The sequence below is a fragment of the Rhinopithecus bieti genome, unplaced genomic scaffold (genome assembly GCF_001698545.2).
Source record: "Rhinopithecus bieti isolate Rb0 unplaced genomic scaffold, ASM169854v2 scaffold_1106, whole genome shotgun sequence".
NCBI lineage: Eukaryota > Metazoa > Chordata > Mammalia > Primates > Cercopithecidae > Rhinopithecus > Rhinopithecus bieti.
In genome coordinates, this window is record NW_016803367.1 from 263,809 (window position 1) to 286,974 (window position 23,166).

At 38.6% G+C, this 23,166-nt stretch overlaps 1 protein-coding gene across 1 annotated transcript in view; it reads left to right on the forward strand.

The window, feature by feature from the left end:
• NEDD4 (NEDD4 E3 ubiquitin protein ligase) overlaps positions 1 to 23,166 on the forward strand; it is a 101,403-nt gene that overhangs the window by 47,331 nt on the left and 30,906 nt on the right. The window contains exons 2-8 of the mRNA XM_017881262.1: positions 1,201 to 1,251; positions 2,725 to 2,786; positions 5,499 to 5,601; positions 12,162 to 12,328; positions 14,760 to 14,877; positions 14,962 to 15,129; positions 19,352 to 19,417. Coding sequence (XP_017736751.1) covers positions 1,201 to 1,251; positions 2,725 to 2,786; positions 5,499 to 5,601; positions 12,162 to 12,328; positions 14,760 to 14,877; positions 14,962 to 15,129; positions 19,352 to 19,417 — 735 coding nt within the window. The remainder of the gene's footprint in view (positions 1 to 1,200; positions 1,252 to 2,724; positions 2,787 to 5,498; positions 5,602 to 12,161; positions 12,329 to 14,759; positions 14,878 to 14,961; positions 15,130 to 19,351; positions 19,418 to 23,166) is intronic.

Sequence of the window (23,166 nt, forward strand, 5' to 3'; positions counted from 1 at the left end):
TGGTGGAGAGGTGGAAGTGAAAATGTGATTTAAGAGTGATGAAGAGAAAATGAGTAGAAAGCTTATTCATGAGCTGTGGGTTTTAACAAGTTACAGAACTTCAAATCCTCCCTCCCTCTGTTCCTCCCTCCCTCCTTCCATTTCTCCCTCCCCTACTCCTTTCCCTTCCCTTCCCTTCCCTTCCCTTCCCTTCCCTTCCCGTCCCCTCTCTTCTCTGTCTTTTCTTTCTTTTTCCTGAGATGGTGTCTTACTCTGTCACCCAAGCTGGAGTTCAGTGGCACGGTCCCGGCTCACTACAACATCTGCCTCCTGGGTTTAAGCCTTTCTTCTGCCTCAGCCTCTCAAGTAGCTGGGATTACAGGCATGTGCCACCACACCTGGCTAATTTTTGTATTTTTCGTAGAGATGAGGTTTCACCATGTTGGCCAGGCTGGTCTCTGGAACTCCTGACCTCAGGTGATCTGCCCACCTTGGTCTCCCAAAGTGCTGGGATTACAGGTGTGAGCCACCGTGCCCAGTGTTGATTTTTGTTCCAGCAAGTTAACATAGCTGAACTCCAAATTCTGCTTCCCTTTTGGTGAACATCAGCTGAAATCAATGCTGAGCCCTCTCAATCTTCCATCTGTTGACTTTCACCTGTTCAGTTTAGGGTAAAACTAGGGATTTGGGTAAGGGTTTATATATAGATTTGGAAGAACTCTGGTGGCTTCTTTTTTTCTGGGATTTTCTCCTCTTTTCTAGATATGCTGTCAACCCCAAACTAGCCCTTCTGACTCCTCAAGCCAGTAATAGTGCAGATTTCAGCTTAAGTTCTAGGCTTGTCTGCATTATGTGGACTGTGGAATACTACTAGAGGAAAAGCCATGTAAATACTGAATCCTACCTAGTGTAGTTCCTTCTTTCAAGGATTGACGTCTCTGCAGTTTCTGCTTGTTTTGGGTTATTCTATTTTACTTTCAAATAGCCCTTTTAGTATTTTGTCACAGAATATAATGGTTATCTGCAGAAGGATTAATCTAATGTATGCTACTCTGCCATTACCAGAAGTTGTACCACATTACTTTTTATTTTCCATTGATGCTGCATAGGATTGAATTTTAAAAATTCGACATTTTCTGTGAATGGTGGCACTATCTCATCAAAATCTTCTAAATGAATTGAGCATATTACTAATCATATTTTTCCTTGTTTCTGTTATAGACAAGAGATGATTTCCTAGGTCAAGTGGATGTTCCACTTTATCCATTACCGGTTGGTATATGTGCCCATGATTTTCCTTTTGTGTTTATGTTTTTAATTTAATAAATGCTTACATATATACAATATAGTTAATGTAAATAATTGATTTATCAAATGTATACTACTTTTATTTATTAAACATACCGTTTTCTAAAAACTCATTTCAGTTTTCCGTTTCCATTTTCTCTTTAAGATTTCCATACATGAACCCCAGTGAGAAATAGAGAATTTCTGATGTTTGTTGGCATTGTGAAAACATTGTGTAAAAAAGATTAGTTTGAAAATATTCTGCTGAATAACTAGAATGAGGAGTGCCTAAGCTCTCAGAAGAAAACTAGTTTATGACAATAGAAACATAAAACACTGAGAATCAGGACTAAGAATATAGCAAGGAGGAAAACAGATTCAGGAAACATTGCAAAATAGAACATTGAATCACATGTCTGACATGGAGGCTTAAGAAAATAAGAAGTAAAGATAATACAAGTTGAACTTGGAAGATAAGAGTGGCATCTCATATAGAAAAGTGAGGAAGAAAACCCATTTTGTTTTGAAATGCAAAAAATTTACTTTTGGACAGAGTTTTGATAGGAAACAAAGAAAATGAAAGTTTAAAGTAGACTGCTGACAGAGAGATAAAAATCAGTTATGTAGGGAAAAGGGACTAGAAGGATTGAGTGTTACCACTGTCCAGGCAACAGCAGAATCTCTGAAAATAATGGATTTTCCTGATAAGACAGATAAGAACGGAGGGCCAGCCATTGACTCTCAGTCAACATGAGTGGATCAGAAAAGAAAGAGAAGACAGACAAGGGGAAACAGGAAAAGAACCAAGTAAAATAATGTCATGAGAATTTAAGAAAAGAGTTTCAAGGCAGACTTGGTAGTTAACAATGCAAAACATCAGAGAAGGATAATAAAAACTAACAGCTGCTGAATTTTAAAGAAAGAGAAAAAATACTTGTTTTTCAGTCTTTTGAGTTATATTAATTAGCTCTCTACGGTCTTTCCAGAGCATAATCTTTTTTTTTTTTTTTTTTTTTTAAACAGGGTGCAGGACCATAAGCTTTCAGTAATATATTTAATCCAGTCTTACTTTCCAGGCTATTGACTTTTTTGGTCTACTAGAATTATCTCCGTGCTTTAACCAAGCCAGCCTGCAGACATGTGCACAGTCCATACTCTTTTGGGATGTCAACATACTAACCACTCTATATTGTGTTTCTACTTATTGTCTTCTGCCCTCCCTTTGGTTCCACAACCCACCTGCTCAGCTAGTTTTCATTTGAGTTGTGATGCCGGCTGCAATTCCTCTTGGGCACGAAAGCGAAAGCGCTGTCAAGTTAGCATTTGATAAACTAAAGCTACTTTTTTTTCTCACTTCCAACTTAAATTATGCCTTAGGTGATAGTTCATGAGTATTCTTGAAAAGTACATGCTTTTGGTGTTATGGATATATTTTGAAAACCCACTATTTTATTCTAGACAGAAAATCCAAGATTGGAGAGACCATATACATTTAAGGATTTTGTTCTTCACCCAAGAAGGTCAGTAAGTATAAAATAATAGCATATTAAATTTTTTATCTCTTTACACCTTACAGTAGCCTCATTAGAAATTCAGGATTTAAACCTCTGTAAATAAGCTACTTCTAAATATTATTATTATTTTAAAAACTTCATTGCTATTTCTGATTAAAAGTACTATATGCACATTGCAAAACACTCTGAAAATACAGAAAGTGATCACACCCCTTTGGGAAAGGTTTGTCCTCCTGATACTGATAAGACTAGAAGGCTAAAATTTGTCATTATTTTATATTTATTTTTTATCTTAAAGTTTATGTCATATTGTCATACTGTGCTTTAAGAAATCACAAACATGAATTCATCTAAAACCATTATCCAACTTGACGTGCACAAAGCCAATTTCAGAAAAACCTAACTATTTTGCATACTTTAAAAGTATTTCAGAAGACTCAAATATTTAGAGAAAATAACATAAGACTGGAATTTAAAACCCAAATAGCATGCTTATAATTCCATTTTCCCAAAGTTAGTTGATGTTTATCAAAAAACATTTAAATTTAAGCTGTAACCAGAACTCCTTTTGATCTTCTATACCACATTGACAAGTAAAATCTAGTCAAAACGTGTGTGGATTTACTCTCAAAAAGGTCAAACTAAAGCAGAGAAAGGACATCTGTGAAAGCAACAGTATTTGTCTTGTTTCTTAAACTATAAAATGCATTTGAAAAGGTACTATTGGAACTTAGTAAAATTTTTCACATAAAGTGATGTTTTAAATTACTGTTTGTAATATAAATATTAAAACAAAATGTAAAGGAGTGCTCACTGACTATTAATATTTACTCTCTATAAAGGAAGTCATATTTAATTTCTGTAGGTGTCTGGAGTGTAGATCTCCTTTCATCTTTTAATTTTAGACTGATTGTGACATCTGCATATCAAGAATGACTAAATTGTTTTTTCTTATTTGATTGTCCTAGCAGCCTGCTTTTCAATTTGTCACATGCTTTCTAGTTTCTTTATCTTTAAAAAATACAATTTTCTTCTTCTGTCTGCAATGAATATTATTGCAAGTGTAGAAAGAACTTTATTCAGATAGAAAATGTACGACTACATTCCTAAATTTGTTTGAGCCCCATTAAGTCAAAACCTTGAGGCTTCTTTTCTAATTGAGAAGACATGAAACGTACAATTGTAGAGAAACTTTTCAACAAAACATTATCTGAGCACATTTTCTGTATCCATCTTTTATAGCCACAAGTCAGAATGTTCACACTCCTTCAGTATGGAGACACAAGCCACATTAGCAGCCTTGTAAATAAGCATCGGGGATTTCACTGACTACTCAGGAAAGGATACACTGAATGTGCCAAATTCATGAGAACTATACAGAGAAGAGCTGAAAAGATTAGGGGAGGCTTGGGAGTGGGGATAGGTAATCTCTTGAAGACAGAATAAAAAGATTAGGACTCTTGTCTAAAAAGACAAAGGGTAATTGCTACATATCTGATATCTGTAAAAATCATCCCCAAAAAATCTATATAGAGAGCTGAGACAAGCAAGGATTTCTTAAGTAAATCATAGGATGCTAGAATTGATGAGGGCAATAGATAGAATTAAGCCTTAAATTAGAAGCTTATGAAAGCACTGTAATCGCAGCACTTTGGGAGGCTGAGGTGGGTGGATTGCTTGAGCCCAGGAATTCCAGACCAGCCTGGGCAACATGGCAAAACCCTGTCTCTACAAAAAAATACAAAAATTAACTGGGCGTGGTGGCACATGCCTGTAGTCCCAGTTATTTGGGAGGCTAAGGTGGGAAGATCACCTGAGCCTGGGAGGTCAAGGCTGCAGTGAACCGTGATTGAGCCACTGCACTCCAGCCTGAGCAACAGAGGGAGATGCTGTCTGAAAACAAAAACAAAAAAAGAAGAAGAAGCTTATGAAAGACAGGTTTTCAAAAGATTTAAAATATTACTACAGCAGGCAGCAGCCTTTAGCTTAGACAACTAATTATTCAAAGAGGTGATACAATATAAAAATAGATTAGGTAAATTAATGTGTGACAGATTCAAGCAGCTGCCAAAGAGATGTAGCAGGTTTCAGATACTTATTAAGCCTTGCCCTCTACTCATCTGTCATCCAAAAAAATATGGCCAGATTAGTATCCCTGAAGCACATCTCTGAGGATACCTTTCTCTATCCCCCAAATTCTCAATGATTTACCAAAATATGCAAAATAAAGTCTGAAGTTGTCTGATTTTGCATGACCTCTGGACCATCCCAACCTCCTGTAGTCCCCTTAACATATCCTGTAATCCAGTCAAACTCAACTATTGCCATTTCCTTAATTGCACCTGCAGTTTCCCACCTGTTTCCTGGATCTTGCCCTTTTCTCCACTCATAATGCCTCTTCCTCTACTACCACAGATAAGAATCCTCCCCAATCTCCTAATCCCAACTCAAAGGCCACCTTCTCTTTGACATTGTCTCTGATGGTTCACTTAAACTTCCTTAGCATCATCTTTGTGGCATAACAATTATTTATGTATATATGTTTCCCTTTTCTCCACCGTCTATTCCTTTCCCTAGATATCTACTGCCCTGGAACTTGTCTTTGAACTTCCCTTTGTAGTCCCCTGGTGCCTAGTGGGTGTTCATTAAACTCTTATTAATTGAATACTTTTCTCCCTGGTGTTAAAATTTTATGAATATTTATTTTCTTTTCTACAGTCACAAATCAAGAGTTAAAGGTTATCTGAGACTAAAAATGACTTATTTGCCTAAAACCAGTGGCTCAGAGGATGATAATGCAGAACAGGCTGAGGAATTAGAGGTGAGATTTTATAAATATTTGGTTAAACTAAAAAAAATTTTAATTTCTTATTTTACTGTACTCTGAAGAACAATAACTATTGAATGAAGTTAACGTGTAAATAAAAATTATTTACTTGGACATTTATTTCACCCAAGCATTCATTAATAGTCTTTCCTCTAAGGATATTTCTGTAGAATGAATGGCCATTATTGATGGCCTTCTTAAAGGTTAAGGAGGAGAGAATAGGATATAAATCTAGTTTTTCAAAGTTCTCTAAAACTGTATATTCTCTCCATTAAAGTAAGAACACAATTTAGTATTTTGAAGTTAAATATATGGACATTTTGAGGAGACTCCACTGATTAGGAACTCTTTTATGAAATTTAAGTCCTGTTAATATTCTTCTTATGGTGGGAGGGGTCATAGGAAAGGAGGGGAATTAGGGAGCAGGGAGAATTTAAGTGATCTAATAAAGAGCCTTCTGTATGTGGGGCAAGTAGAATTTAACAATTTTCATGGATGACAGGATGAGAGGAAAATCCAAGTCAAGATTTGTGTAGAGTTACGTGCATCTGGAATAAGCAAGTAGGAGGCAGAAAATATGTATTTGGAATAGAATTGGATAGGGTTTGGAGACTAGAATCCTAGTTGCACACTATCTAGCCAGACCTGAGTGAGTCATTGAACTTTTCTGAACCTCAGGATCTTGTTTGCAGTGTGACAGGATGGCACCAGATGACCTCGAGGGTTTCTTCCAGCAGAAAAATTTATGATTTGGAAAGGGGTCAAAAAAACACCTGCTCCTTGAGGTTCCTTTTGAAAGCACATTATCATCAAAAAGAAATATTTTTTCAGTAGCTGTATTAGTCCATTTTCATACTGCTGTGAAGAAATACCTGAGACTAGGTAATTTATAAAGCTTTAAAAAGAGGTTTAATGGACTCATAGTTCCACATGGCTGGGAGGCTTCACAGTCATGGTGGAAGGTGAAAGAGGAGCAAAGGCACAGCTTACATGGTGACAGGCAAGAGAGTGTGTGCCGGGGAACAGCCCTTTATAAAACTATCAGATCTCATGAGACTTATTCACTGTCAGGAGAACAGCACTGGAAAAACTCACTTTCATGATTCAGTTACCTCCCACTGAGTGCCTCACATGACACGAGGGGATTATAGAAGCTACAATTCAAGATGAGATTTGAGTGGGGACACAGCCAGACCATATCAACAGCAGTTACTGAAAACAGAGCACACAGCGTGTGGCACCAAATTGCTCTGGAGGCTTCTTATTTGGTGCCTTACTTAACACTTTTGCCTCTTTGACTAAGGGCCTGCTTATGTCTCCATAAGAACAGTGAAGCTGAGGGCCTTCCCCAGGGGCTAGGCTCTACCTCACGTGCCCATGTACCTTGAGAAAGAAAGCTCTAGAACAGGTAGTGAATTTGCAGCAGAGCTTTCTGGGAAAATTTTAAATGCACTGAGATTTTGCTTTGCAAGAAAATCCATAATAATAGAAGGATAGAAGGAAGACTTTTTTTTTTTTTTCTTCCTGGAGTCAGGGTCTTGCTCTGTGGCCCATGCTGGAGTACAGTGGTGCAATCTCAGCTCACTGCAACCTCCTGCCTCCTGGGTTCAAGCAATTTTCGTGCCTCAGTCTCCCAAGTACCTGGGATTACAGGCATGTGCCACCATGCCTGGCTAATTTTTGTATTTTTAGTAGAGACGGAGTTTTACTATGTTGACCAGGCTGGTCTTGAACTCCTGGCCTCAAGCCGTCCATCTGCCTCGGCATCCCAAAGTGCTGGGACTACAGGCGTGAGCCACGGTACCCGGCCAAGAAAGAATCTTTTCTTCACTCACAGTATAGGTAGCCCCTAGTTTGGTGATCAGAGAACTTGTTATCCTCTCAATTCTCTCTTCACTTATTTGATTAACTTTTCTTATGTATTTTATCTGATTTTCATATAATAATCATTTTAAAGTTTTCAAGTATTTATTCAGTAGAAATTTGTCTACCTGGCTTTTTGGTGTACCAGAGTATCTTGCATAATGGAATTCTGTTTGAAATGAAGGATATCTGCTGTAAAGAAAGAAAATTATTTATTTAGTAACTTAAAAAAATTTAACAGCATTTCGTTGTTTAGTAACCTGCTCCAAGTTTTGCCCACATACACGCATCATAGGACCCTATTCAGAGTTGAGTTTCTGTGGAGAGAACTGCTTCACTTCATTTTGTGGTCTCATGTCTCAATGTTTGAATTCCCTCAGAATGCACCTTATAATTTCAGGAGATGTAAGCGTGTAGGAGTTTATTTATGAAAGGCCCTAGGAATTCAAACACATGAATCTGTGCTTATTTACCTTCTGTGTAGCTAATGACTAGAGGAGTCTTGCCTAGTCCTTTGACAGCTAGTTTGTGACTGTATAAATTCTACTATTTAAGGAAAACAATTGTAATTTTGAAATGAAGCTCACTCTTAGGTAGTTTATATTCTGTAGTAAAGTATGGCTATAATAGATAATTATGTAACGGTTGATTTTTGCACCGTTTGCACCTTTAGGGTTAGTTGTATGTATTTTACAAAATTAACATATAAAATGTTGGTTGTACCTCTGAATACTTTCTTCCTGACCCTCTTTGACTTGATTAAATTGTGAGCAATTACATATTGGCTTTGAGGTTAGTAATTAAATAAGGTTCATTGATACTTAGAAAGTTATTTTATAAAGAATAGCAGCTGATACATATTTAATAGGAAGGCCTGGTATCCAAAAATTGACTGTATAGAGGCATTCTATCCAGTCTTTCTAAATAGTGTTTGATTGTACAACTCTAATTCCACAAACTTGAGACAGGTTTTTCTTAAGCCTTTAATTAAATTAATTTTTGTTCTTTCTCTTCTTGAATTTACTCAGATAATATAAATACATTAAGCAGACATTTAAGGGAGAAATCTCTAAGAAGCTTTAAAAGAAATATTCTTTTGGTACCATTTTCTAGTGCTGAGTATTTTATAGTCCTTTACAGCAGTAGTGAGAACTATTTTATTAATAAATTGTATTAATCTTAAAGGAAATTAATCAATGATTATATTCAACCAAGAAATATTAAGCTTATGTTTTCTCACAAGAGTAAAATGTAAAAACTTAACTTACATGTTTTGGGATTGAAACCAGAAAAATGCAATCTGATTCAATATATGCAAGACTAATTTTTAGGTATGCTAGATCCTATATTATCATAGTTTAAGGGAAAGGAAAAGAAAGAAGGAAGATAAACACGGATGGGCAGACAAAGTAAGAGGATATAGGGAACGAAGATAATGGAATTTGGGCAATAAAAAGAAAAAAAACAGATAACAATTCTTATAAAACAGGTAAAAAGGAAAAAAAAAAAGAGAGAAGAAAGGTTGGGCACAGTGGCTCACGCTGGTAATCCCAGCACTTTGGGAGACCAAGGCAGGAGGATTACTTGAGCCCAGGAGTTTGAGACCAGCCTGGGCAGCATAGCGAGACCCCATCTCTACAAAAAATAAAATAAAAAATTAGCTCGGAATGGTAGTATGCACCTAAAGCCTAAGGTGAAAGATAACTTAAGCTCAGGAGGTCAAGGCTGCAGTGAGCTGTGATGGCACCACTGCACTCCAACCTGATGTCAGACCATGTGGAGAGAGACAGAAGAAAGAAAGAGAAATTCCCATCCAGACCTTTTCTCTCAAAATAATTTATTACATCATCTTGCCCGTCACCTTCTATACAGAGCTAGCCAAAATAGATCAACCTTGCTGCAGAAACCCCCTATCCATTTCTCCCTGCTACCAAAAAACATTCCTTTCCTTCCCAACTCTTTCCTGAGCCCTCGTTTTCAAGTGTAGTCTTCCAACATAGAAGAATTCTCTTCCATCTTGGAAGCAATCCACTGCCTGTCACACAACAGTCATTTACTGCTGATCTCCAGGCCTATAACAGAAATTCTATGTATCTAAGGAAGTTATTCTGTGTCAGTTATCCAAGTACCGAAAATGTTTGCCACTTTGTCATTTGCTCTTTGTAACATATATGTATGTTAGTAGTTTTGGCCATACACAAATTTAGGTGTTTTGTTGTCAAATTTATAGATCTTCTCTTTCATGCCTTCAAGGTTTGGTGTCATACTTAACAGTGTCCCACTCTTAAAAAATGTATTTCTAAAATTTTCAACAGTTTGTTACTAATACTTTTTGGTTTCACTTTTAAACATTTAGATATTATTCAGTCTGTAACTTTTCCTGATACAAGGCATGAGGTAGGGATTCAAGTGAAGTTTTTTCCAAATGGGTGCCCATTTTCTAAGTAATCTGCTTATTTTGCCACAGATTTGAAATGTCTTTATCATATTCTAAATTGCTATAAAGGTTTTTTTTTTTTTTTTTTTTTTTTTTTTTTTTTTTTTTTTTTTTTTGAAACAGAGTCTTGCTCTGTCGCCCAGGCTGGAGTGCAGTGGTGCAATCTCTGCCTCCCGGGCTCAAGCAGTTCTCCTGCCTCAGCCTCTCAAGTAGCTGGGATTACAGCTGCCCGCCACCATGCCTGGCTAATTTTTGTATTTTTAGTAGAGACGGGGTTTCACCATGCTGGCCAGGCTGATCTCAAACTCCTGACCTCAAGTGACCCGCCCACCTCGGCTTCCCAAAGTGCTGAGATTTCAGGTGTGAGCCACCATGCCCGGCCAGAATTCCTGTAAAGTTGTGTTTCTTTCTGGGCATATCTATTGAGCTGCCTGTCAGTGCATGCACCAGAACCACACAGCTTTAATTGTTGTCATTTATAATATGTTTTAGCTGGTAGGGTTGATCTTCACTTCTTGCTCTTCTTTTTAAAAATTGTGCTGCTTATTCCTACTTGTTTATGTTTGTATTTGAACTTGAAAATTGCCTTGTTTCTTTCTTTCTTTCTTTTTTTTTTTTTTGAGACGGAGTTTTGCTCTCGTTGCCTAGGCTGGAGTGCAATGGCGTGATCTTGGCTCAACGTAACCTCTGCCTCTCGAGTTCAAGCAATCCTCCTGCCTCAGCCTCCCAAGTAGCTGGGATTACAGGCACCCACCACCACGCCCAGCTAATTTTGTATTTTTAGTAGAGATGGGGTTTCTCCATGTTGGTCAGGCTGGTTTCAAACTCCCGACTTCAGATGATCTGCCTGCCTCGGCTTTCCAAAGTGCTGGAATTATAGGCCTGAGCCACTGCACCCGGCCTATTCTTTTAAAATCATAATGTAGTTTTGTTGGAATCTTGGTAAACTTGTAGATTAACGTGGGAAGAATTGACACCTTTGTGAGACTGAGTCTTCCCAGCCAAGATCAGACTATGTCTTTCCCTTATTTAAATCTTCTTTTGTGTCCTTTGGGGAGCATTTTAAAGTTTTCTTCACCAGTTTATTTCAGTTTCTAATGCTTTCCTAACCAACCAGTATTTAATAGAATCTTTGACCTACTGCCTTTTCTTTTATGAGGTTTCTCATATAAAAGCATTAACTCTTGGTACCCTTTTCTATCAGTTCCTACTTTAACTGCCCTAACTAAGGCTTTATGTTAATTTTGCCCCTTGTTAGTCTCTGAGAAACCAAACTTCCAGTGCATTTTTTTTTTTTTTATCTTTCTTTGGCTGTTTTATGACTTGATAAAATGCCTTGCCTTGGTCTGGAGGAGAAAGAGAGAAATCAGACAAGGGGATCAGAATGACTTTTCCATCACTAGAGAATTCACTGTAGCAGTTATTTCTAAATCATTTGCCCTTCCCTGTCTTGCTCCTCTATGTATTTGACCTATCTTTATCTAATGATTTTTTCCATGTGTCAGACAGTTATTGATTTCTACTATAAACAAGGTGCTTTCTCTGCAGGAAAGACAATGACCAATGAAAAATAATCCTTGCCCTCATTCAGCTGATAGTTTAGAAAATGGCCTAAGATTACACGAGTAGTTTAAACTATGCTTCTCAATTTCTCAGTGCTTTCCAACTTTCCATGGTTGTTGATTTAAAAGATTTTTTGTCCTTTTTTTCTTTTAGATTTTTTTAAATTTTATTTTGATTGACAAACAATAATTGTATATATTTATAGAGGACAATGTGATGTTTTGGTATAATATTCTACAATGCATGATACTGATGATAACCGAGCTCCATTAACTTGTGTCACCTTCCATACACTTCTCTATTTTTTTTATCGTTAATGAACTACATGTGTTCTTCAATTAGATTTGTTTAAAGTTCTGTTTTATTTTGTTTTGAGACGGCGTCTGGCTTGTTGTGTCTAGTCAGGCACGCCTTGCTGATCCAGTTTTACAGGCTTGTGCCTTTAAAGTATTTGTTTTTGTGAATAAGTTTACTCATTTATCGCACCAATGGTTATCATTTTGCAAAAAAAAAAAAGTCTTCATTATCATAAAGTATATTATGGTCTTAAAAATTGAGGATTGTTAATTCTGTCTATGCATAATTTCTAAAACTTGGTATAGTAAATCTCTTTTTAAATTTCCTTTAACATATAATTTCTAAAGTTAAAAAAATCATGCATAAACTTAATTGCTACCATCCTGTTTTTCAGCCTGGCTGGGTTGTTTTGGACCAACCAGATGCTGCTTGCCATTTGCAGCAACAACAGGAACCTTCTCCTCTACCTCCAGGGTGGGAAGAGAGGCAGGATATCCTTGGAAGGACCTACTATGTAAACCATGAATCTAGAAGAACACAGTGGAAAAGACCAACCCCTCAGTATGTGCTGATGGCTTTCACAATTTTAATCTGGAAGCACTTTAACTACCAATTTTCATTTTGAAGTCATGTCTCAGATGGATTCATAACAGTATAGTGATCCATAAACTATAAGAATACTAGGATTTTTATGGGCCAGGACTTTGAAAATCCTAACTCTGCTGTTTCTTTTTTTAAATGACTTGAAAATATTCAAAATTATTTGACACTAGATACTACCCTTTTAATTGTCTCTTAATTTTAATAAGTTTTTAATTATTATATAGCCACAAATAGTACATATTTCTTTTTAGGCTGAATTAGAAGTCTTAGAGAATTTTATAGTTTATTATTAAAATATAATAAAATGTTAATTTCTACAGTACTCTTTTTAAAATATAAATTATTTGTAAAATATAAAGGACTCAATAATAAGGGTCTTATGTTAAACGCCCATTTGATAGTCTGGTCAATATCCACACAACTTCCAGCATGCACAGATCAAAGATGGAACGACTTTCAACATATTCTAACTTATATCTCCTCAGTGATTTTTTTTTTGTTATCATTAGATTGTGTTTACATTTATAAAATCTCCCATTCATATTTATTCTCAAATCCCCTTCCATTTTTCCTTCCATATAGTCTTATAAAGTCTTCCTTTAGTCTTCTGTTTGAAACATACTTGTAATTTTTTAATGTGTTCATTAGTCCCCTAATTTTTGGCTTTGATATTTTGTGCCTGATATGTGCCAGGCACTTTCATAGATATTTTCTGTTCTCATATCCTTCCAAAACAAATCAGCAATTCAAGTACTTCATGGCACAGAAGCTTCAGTCTTCATAGAGTGATGTACAGACTGCAAAGCTGAAGACACTATAAAATTCTGCAGAATTGCCCTGTTGCATACCTCAGTATTATGGCAAGCCTTACTTGAGCAAAATGACATTTCTTTCACTGTGGCTGATGTTGTTTTCAGGTAGCCAAAATCAAATATTTGGGGGGAAAAAAATGAAGCTTTCCCTTAGAACCATGTATCAAAATTATGTTTTCTTTAGCTACAGTACAGTAAGAACTGGTCTTGCAACTAGCCTGAGCTCATGTGGCATTAAATAAATGAACAATAATTTTATTATTAAATATTTGAACAAAATTCTTGATCTGATAGACTGGTTATATTAAATGCAAATAATTAGAATAATATAAATGACTGGGGTAAGGGTGTTCAATCTGATTTTTTTTTTATTTTTGTGGGTCCCTAATAGGTATATATATTTGTGGGGTACATGAGATGTTTTGATGTAGGCATGCAAGGCATAATAAAATCACATCATGGAAAATGGGGTGTCCATCCTCACAAGCCTTTATCCTTTGTCTTACAAACAATCCAATTACAGTCTTCTGGTTGTTTTTAAATGTACAATTAAATTATTATTGACTGTAGTCACCTGTTAAGCTGTCAAATACTAGGTCTTATTCATTCTTTCTATGTTTTTTTAATGCTCATTAACCATCCAATCTGATTTATTGTACGTCTCCTAAGCTCAGATAAATCTTTACTATTACCATTTTCAGAACAGGCTCATGACTGTGTATTACCAAAAACACATACCATTCCTAACAGATATGTAATTCCTAAGCTTTTCATTATAAAGTTCTTAAACCATCTTTCATTCTGCTCTTCACATTGATGCATGGAGTACTCTACTCCTGGCTTAAGACCAGTTCTAGAAAATGTACTATCTGATATCACAAAGATATATGTGTAACTATTACTCTTATAATAACATGGCAAAATAATATAATGAAATAATCTGTGAAGCGCTCTGATATTCGTTCATTCAACAAATATGTTTGAGTACCTATATGTGTTGGACATTATCCTAGACACAGTGACAAACTAAAATATCGAATCAGACATGTTATACCTTTCCACAAAACCTTAAACTCAGTAAGGTACTCTAAATATACCAGTCTGCCTACCCATGATTGAATCTATGCATGTTGAAATAGCCTTTGGTCAAAGACAATACATTTTTTTTTTTTTTTTTTTTGAGACGCAGTCTCGCTCTGTCGCCCAGGCTGGAGTGCAGTGGCGTGATCTTGGCTCCCTGCAAGCTCTGCCTCCCGGGTTCACGCCATTCTTCTGCCTCAGCCTCCCAAGTAGCTGGGACTACAGGCGCCCACCACCACGCCCAGCTAATTTTTTGTATTTTTTGGAGAGATGGGGTTTCACCGTGTTGGCCAGGATGGTCTCGATCTCCTGACCTCGTCATCCGCCCGCCTCGGCCTCCCAAAGTGCTGGGATTACAGGCGTGAGCCACTGCGCCCGGCCAGACAATACATTTTTTTATTGATCTAATGTAGTTTTTTTTCAACGATCACAGAATCTTTGACAATCATTGTAACTACTTAAGACATGGATGATGGCTTTTTATACTTCCAATATAGGGACAACCTAACAGATGCTGAGAATGGCAACATTCAACTGCAAGCACAACGTGCATTTACCACCAGGCGGCAAATATCCGAGGAAACAGAAAGTGTTGATAACCGAGAGTCTTCCGAGGTACAAGTAGTTTCCTAGTTCTCCTTGATAGACACGTTACAGCAATAAAGTATGTGTGACTCGAGCTTATTCTGTTCATTTTAGAACTGGGAAATTATAAGAGAAGATGAAGCCACCATGTATAGTAGCCAGGCCTTCCCATCACTTCCACCGTCAAGTAACTTGGATGTTCCAACTCATCTTGCAGAAGAATTGAATGCCAGACTCACCATTTTTGGAAATTCAGCCACAAGCCAGTCAGCATCCAGCTCAGTAAGACGCTCTTAGATTTTGTTATGGCTTCAGTAGTTTATATTATGCATATTATACCATTCAACAACTTTTATGTAAAATTTTGTCTTAAATGCAATAATATGTAATAATATGTTAGGGATCTTGGGACTTTATAACATGGGCATTTTTCAAATATCCCCGTCAATAGTATGGACCAGAGTCATGGCATCCAAATTTCCGTTATGTGAATACCCTCCAGTCAAAAATCACTAGGGACACATTTGTAATTGAACAACTTGGGTTTATTATTCATTTCAGCAAGGGAAAACACGCACCATTGGTGTTTTGGTAACAGAATGTTAGAAAAGACTTCAAGGATTTGGGCTCCCGTTAGGTGAATTTGAAGAGGGTTTTAGGAAGCAGGACTTTGCTCTGTGTGAGATGCTGTTGGGAAGCAGGGATAATTCTGTAATTTTGCATCTCAAATCTTATCTGTAGTGAGGCTAAAGCTATGATTAGCAAAGTAGAACAGTCACTCACATTTGCCAGGATAGGGAAATGTTTGGTATTTTGTGGCTTGGACAATGTGCATGTTTTGTCTATATTCAGCCACAATTACAGAGTGGTCTTGATTTTGTCTTGATCTTACCTATGAGTGCCAGGCCAGCTCCTGGATGTTAGGGACTGCTTTTCTCTCTCCCAGTTATGCTGAAGTTGTTTGTTTGTTTGTTTGTTTGTTTGTTTTGAGACATCTCACTCTGTCACCTAGACTGGAGTGCAGTGGTGCTATCCTGGCTCACTGCAAACTCCACCTCCCAGCTTCAAGCGATTCTCATGCCTCAGCCTCCTGAATAACTGGGATTACAGGCGCACACCACCGTGCCCAACTAATTTTTGTATTTTTAGTAGAGATGGAGGAGTTTGACCCTCTTGGCCAGGCTGGTCTTGAACTCCTGGCCTCAAGTGATCCACCCGCCTCAGACTCCCAAAGTGCTGGGATTACAGGCATGAGCCACTGCTTCTGACCTGAAGTTTTAACATTATATCACAAATGTCAACAACAGGTATATATGAATAAGAACTGATATACTTTGACTAAACAAGGAAATAGATGACATTTTCACTTCAGCCACTACTGTAAAAACTGTTGTCCATAGGGTTCAGAATAAAGTATTCCAGCGTATGCTTCTGTGATGAGAACTTCATAGCTAGCTGTCTAAACTCTATCATCAGGGGAAATTCAGTAGGAGACAAAGATTGTTCTCTGAGAGGATGCTATTTGTCATTTCCAGTTGAGGTTTACCTGCCTTTCATTTAGTTAGTAAATATTTACTGACAACAAGTAAATATTTATTGAGAGCAAGGTACTATATGCTAGTTACTGAGGATACATCAGTAAATAAAATTAACAATATCTCATGCCTTCATGGGACTTATATTCTAGTGCAGAGGAAAGCAAACTACAACCAGTGGGGCAAATCGGCAGCTGCCTGTTACGAATAATCACCACCGGAATACAGCCACAATCATTTGTTTATATATTGCCCATCTCTGCTTTCACACTACATCATCTGAATTAAGTAGTTACAGCAGCAACCATATGGCCCACAGTCAGTATTTACTGTCTGGACCTGAACAGGAAATGTGTGCTAACCTCTGCTCTAGCATCTTCTTCAAGAACCTTCACAGTAGATAGTTGTACGTGAATATGAATATCCACCAGTAAATCTGCCTGCCTGCCTCCTGCCCTTCCTTTCTTCCATTTGTTCTGTCTTCATTCATTTCATTTTTTCACAGGAGAGGAGGACAGGGCAGTCAAAGACCTAAAGAATAAACTACATTAGGCCGGGCACGGTGGCTCACGCCCATCATCCCAGCACTTTGGGAGGCTGAGGTGGACAGATAGCTTGAGGTCAGGAGTTGAAGACCAGCCTGGGCAATATGGCGAAACCTTGTCACTACCAAAAATACAAAAATTAGCTGGGTGTGGTGGTGCACACCTGTAATCCCAGCTACTCGGGAGGCTGAGGTAGAAGAATTGCTTGAACCCAGGAGGCAGAGGTTGCAGTGAGCCAAGATCGCACCATTGCACTCCAGCTTGGGTGACAGTGAAACTCCGTCTCAAGAAAAAAAAAGAATAAACTATATTGATTCACTAGTGATAAATCACATGCAATCCCATTCCCTTTCTTCCTGGTATTTTTTTTTTTTTACTTAAAGTAATACCTGGCAACCATATAGTGTGATACTATGCAGCCATTGAAGAGAACAAGGTGGGCTCAAGTGTATATGTTGGATGGAACAATCCCTAAGAGATGTTGATAAATGAAAAATAGCAAGGTACAGAACAGTGTGTTTGCTATGCCAGGATTTATGTAAATTACTTAAATGCAGAGCATAAATGTATGTATGATTTACTCAAGAACTAAACAGGAAACTAGTGACGTTGCTTGCCTCTGAAGAGAGGCAAAGAATGAACAGGATATATATTGTTTGTACCTTTTGGTTTTTTGAGATAGGATCTCACTCTGTCACCCAGGCTGGAGTGCGGTAGCATGATCATAGCTCACCGCAATCTCAAACTTCTGAGCTCAAGGGATTCTCCCACCTCAGCCTCTGGAGTAGCTGGTACTACAGGCATGTACCCCCACTAATTTTTAAAAACATTTTTTGTAGAGGCTGGGTATAGTATTGTTGCCCAGGCTTCTTTCGAATTTTATAACATGAATGATTGTTATCTATTTTTTTAAAATATTTTAAAAACACTGTATGGTTACGGTTATAAATTGAGATTGTATTTAGGTATATAAAATAAAATTTAAGGCTGGGCATCGTGGCTCACACCTGTAATTCCAGCACTTTGAGAGGCCAAGGCGGGCAGATCACATGAGGTCAGGAGTTCGAGACCAGCCTGGCCAACATGGCGAAACCCCGTCTCTATTAAAAATATAAAAATTAGCCGGGTACAGTGGCACGTGTCTGTAATCCCAGCTACTCAGTAGGCTGAGGCAGGAGAATTGCTTGAACCTGGGAGGTGGAGGTTGCAGTGAGACAAGATCGCACCACTGCATTCCAGCCTGGGCGACAGAGCAAGACTCTGGCTCAAAAAAACAAATAAGTAAAATAAATAAATAAATAAATAAATAATAAATAAATAAAAATTAAATCGTCCATCTTACTACTAGTGTATGCTCCCTCAGTTACTATTAGTGGTCAGACTAAAGAATAAATGATATTGATTTGCTGGTGATAAATCACATGCATACACATATGGAAACTTTTTCTGTATATTCATAAACATGCATGCATACACATATATTTGTAGGTGATTTTTTAGCCTGAGATCATCTTAAACATACTTTTTGGTAACTTACTTTGTTCACTTGCTATCTCTTAGACATTGAACCATTTCATTATATATAGATGTACTCCTTTAAAAACCAACTAAAACAATCATTAAACTCTGGCATATTCCACTGTACAAGTAGCCCTTAAGGTATTTCACCAGTCTCCTATTAAAAGACTTTAGATTGTTTACAGTACTATTATAAACAGTACTACAGTGGATATTCTTATTTAATTTGTACGTGCATCGTCAATTTTGATGTCGTTAAATAACAAAACTAAGATATTTTGGATAGTGATAATAGCATGAATAGAAAAACATAAGGAAAGAATGAACAAGAGATTTCCAGGAAACAAGTAGTCTGGAATGTCCAGGGGGTAGATTGCAAAATGGGAAGTAGCAGAAGAAGTCAGGAAGAGGCAGGTCGTGGTGCTCAGGAAGCATTGTTTTCTGTGCTGTCATGGGCTTCAACTCCAGAATGACAGGACTGGCTGTGCACTGCAGGATGCTCTGAACCTGCAGCGTCTAAGGAAGTAAGACTTGCAATGAGGAAACCTATTAGGATATTGCTGTCATTGTTATTGAAGTGACAAAAGATGAAAACTTGAAGTTAAAACAACAATAAAACTAGTAACTAAAGTGGAGAGAGAGTGTATTTGAGAATAGTTTCTGTGAGACATTCAAGAGAAGGTGTCCAGGAGGCAGTCCGGCACCCGGGGCGTGGGAGCTGGATGTGTGAAGGTGTCCACGTAGGGGGCTGAGAGCGACCACGTGCCTCAGCCTGCAGTCTCGACAGCTGCATCCTAGCCAGCCTTCTCTTCCCTGTCATACTTACCCTCACTACCTTAGCTGATGCTCAAAGACAAATCACACATCTCAAGGTATTCTCCTTCTGTTGTCTTGGTTTCTCACAAGAATCATTCCAGCAGAAGAGGCAGCTTACAAGCCTATACTTTTGAGGAACAACCTGCACTTCCTGTGGTGAGTTTTACCCTCTCCCATCAATCAATAAAAATATAAAGCTCAGCAATCTCTTTTTATTTTTTATTTTTTGGAAGACTGAGTGTGAATGTTTGCCTTACAGGGAACTAATACAGCAGAGAATGTAGGCTCCAGGTGGTGATGTTCAGGGAAAGGCCTTAAAGACAAAACATGCAGAACTGTCTCTCCCATGTTAAAAGCAAAGTCTCTGCATGCTGGTGACTGTGGGTGGCATCTGGGCTTGTCGGTTGAAGCGCTGTGCTGGCTAGAGGTGCTCCGCTGCATGCAGCATACAATTCAGGATCACTGTGTCCAGTTGCCGATGCTCTGCGTAAGCACATGGCATCCAGCAGCCATGTCTGCCCTGTACCTGAAACATAGCCAGGGTTTCATCACTCAGGTGTGCACTGGCATTGACACACCCAGTGGCCAGGCTGGAGTTTATCAGTCCCTGGTCTGTTTCTTCCCTGCAGTATCACATCCACCAGTCTACTAAGGCCTTCTGCTTCCTGCTCAGTGCTGTCCCAGCCACAGCCTGGATGGCAGCTTGAACCTTAACCCTGCCTCCATCCTCTTCCTGACACAAGCCTCACTACTCTGAGTGTGTCTCTCTTTTCCAGATGCCCTACTTGTTTTTGAAAGCAAAGTTAAACTCCCAGGCTCCCAGCCTCTTCAGCCTACCCTTCTCCTTATCCCCCAACAGAAGCCTCCTGCTGCCTTCGTTCCTGTCTATGCTTTTTCTTCCAAGCAGACTGTTGCCATGTCCTGGTTCTCTCCCGCTTCTGAGTCTGCGTGCATTCCATTTCCCCGCTTGGAATGGCTTTCTCATTTTCTTCCCCAGCCATGTGGAATTTGGAATGGCAGTCTAGATATGAACTTTGAAAAATAGGGTATGTTCTAGCACAGCAATGCAGAGACTTCAAAATCCTCAGCCCACGAGTGGTTTATCTGTCTGAATAACACCCTGCACTAAGAAGGGGACACAGATCTGTGCTGAGGAATGAGACGTCACCCACCTATGCATCCATTGCTCTGGTCAATATTGACCATCAACAAGAGGACAGATGCCATTGAAAGATGACCTTCGCCAGCCTTACTGTCACTCACTGTCATCTGTCCAGCCTCCTCCATTAGATCAGAGCCTGCTCGAGTCGAGTTCCTTGGTATTTTTTCCTCTGCACCTTGTAATGTCCTCTATACAATGAATATGTGGAAGTTCTCATTGACTGACAGACATTCACCCAAGACACAACTTTAGGTGCTTCAGATGAGCAGCAGAATCTTGAGATGATTTATATTTTATGTACCAGAAAAGTTGTTTCCATGCCTTTTTTTCCCTCAATACATTGATTGGGTTTTTTTTTTTTTTTTTTAAGAGCTTTCTTGGAGTGTAATTTACATACCATAAAATCCAGCCATGTTTGATCATACAATTAAAGAGTTTTTTTAAATGTATACAGTTATGGAGACATCACTACAATCAAGTTTAAGAACCTTCTATCACCCCGAAAAGTTCCCTCAATCCCTATGCCTACTCTCAGTTGCAAGGAACCACTCATCTGCTCTCTGTTGCTACAGTTTCACCTTTTCTAGAAATCTCATGTAAAGGGAGTCATAGGGTGTAAGCTTATGTGTCTGATCTTTTTCACTGACCATGCTGTTTTTCACATAGATCCATGTTATTGCATGCCTCTATTAGTGCACGGTATTCCATTGTAGAGATATATCCACTACATTTATCTGTTCACCAGCTGATGGACATTTGTAGAACTGGGCAGCATTTAAATCCATCATTTTGTGATCTAACAGTTCATCACAACTGTCAGCAAAGTATGTAGGGCTCCTGTGTATCTAGTAAGCGGTGTCTTCAGTGTGGAGACTGGTGGTGATGGTTTTTATGTTGTAAGCCACCTTAAGGAGCCACACCAAACCAGGTCTAATGTAGTTCAAAATGACAACAGGAAGGCCAGATTTAGGACTTTTTTTTTTTTTTTTTTTTTTTTTTTTTTTTTTTTTTTTTTGAGACAGAGTCTTGCTCTGTTGCCCAGGCTGGAGTGCAATGGCGGAATCTCAGCTCACTGCAACCTCCGCCTCCTGGGTTCAAGCGATTCTCCTGCCTCAGCCTCCCGAGTAGCTGGGACTGCAGGCATGCACCACCATGCCCAGCTAATTTTTGTGGGTTTTTTTGAGTCGGAGTTTTGCTCTGTTGCCCAGGCTAGAGTGCAGTGGTGCGATCTCAGATCACTGTAACCCCTACCTCCCAGTTCAAGCAATTCTCCTGTCTCACCCTCCTGAGTAGCTGGGATAGGTGCCCACCACCATGCCCAGTTAATTTTTTTTGTATTTTTAGTAGAGACGAGGTTTCACCATGTTGGCCAGGCTGGCCTCAACCTCCTGAACTCAGGTGATCCACCCACCTCAGCCCTTCAAAGTGCTGGGATTATAGGGGTGAGCCACTACACCCAGCCTGGATTTAGGACTATTTTAAGTAAGCCTGGAAATAACCAAACCTCTCTTTACTCATTTGTAACAAACTATGATAAATAGCATCTCCTAGCTTTTAGAGAAACAAGGCAGGAGTAACCCTTGATTCAGCAGATAAGCATGATTTCTGTTGTTAGATTACCTGGGTTCAAATCTCAGCTCCATTCCTTAGAAGCAATGTCGCTTAACAGGTTATTTCCATCACTCTCGGCCTTTTGGCTAAGATCAAGTGTAGTAACAAGTTACTTTCATATTATAAGCTTCTGTTTACTCACCAGTAAAATGAGCCAGTATTAGTAATTATCTCATTGAAATTTGGGTGGGAAATAAATGACATTATCCGTGTCAAACAGAGCGTGTGCTTGTTATTGTTGGGATGTTTTATTAGGGTTGTTATCACTCATCATTATTGTTCTAGTGGTTTTTTTTTTCCCAAGTGAAATACCATACACTTTATTTTGCACATTTTAAAATATTTAAAATGTGGTTTACTTCACTAAAATGTATAATTTACCTGTTTTTATTATAATACATGGTTTTAGTTCAAAATAAAATAAAATATGAATTGTTTTAAAGCAAGCAAGTAGTGAAGAAGGGATGTGGTGCTTTCAAAGGATTCTTTCTTATTAATATTTAATTTTTCTGGCCAGGCACAGTGGCTCATGCCTGTAACCTCAGCATTTTGGGAGGCCGAGGCAGGTAGATCACTTGAGGTCAGGAGTTCAGGACCAGCCTGGCCAATATGGTGAAACCCTGTTGTTCCTAAAAATACAAAAACTAGTGGCCGGGCGCGGTGGCTCAAGCCTGTAATCCCAGCACTTTGGGAGGCCGAGACGGGCGGATCACGAGATCAGGAGATAGAGACCATCCTGGCTAACCCGGTGAAACCCCGTCTCTACTAAAAAATACAAAAAACTATCCGGGCGAGGTGGCAGGCGCCTGTAATCCCAGCTACTGGGGAGGCTGAGGCAGGAGAATGGCTTAAATCCAGGAGGCGGAGCTTGCAGTGAGCTGAGATCCGGCCACTGCACTCCAGCCTGAGCGACAGAGCAAGACTCCGTCTAAAAAAAAAAAAAAAAAAAAAAAAACTAGCTGCATGTGTTGGCACATGCCTGTAATCCCAGCTACTCGGGAGGCTGAGGCATGAGAATAGCTTGAACCCAAGAGGCAGAGGTTGCAGTGAGCCAAGATTGCACCACTGCACTCCAGCCTGGGCAACAGAGCAAGACTCTGTTTCTCTCTCTCTCTCTCTCTCTCTCTCTCTC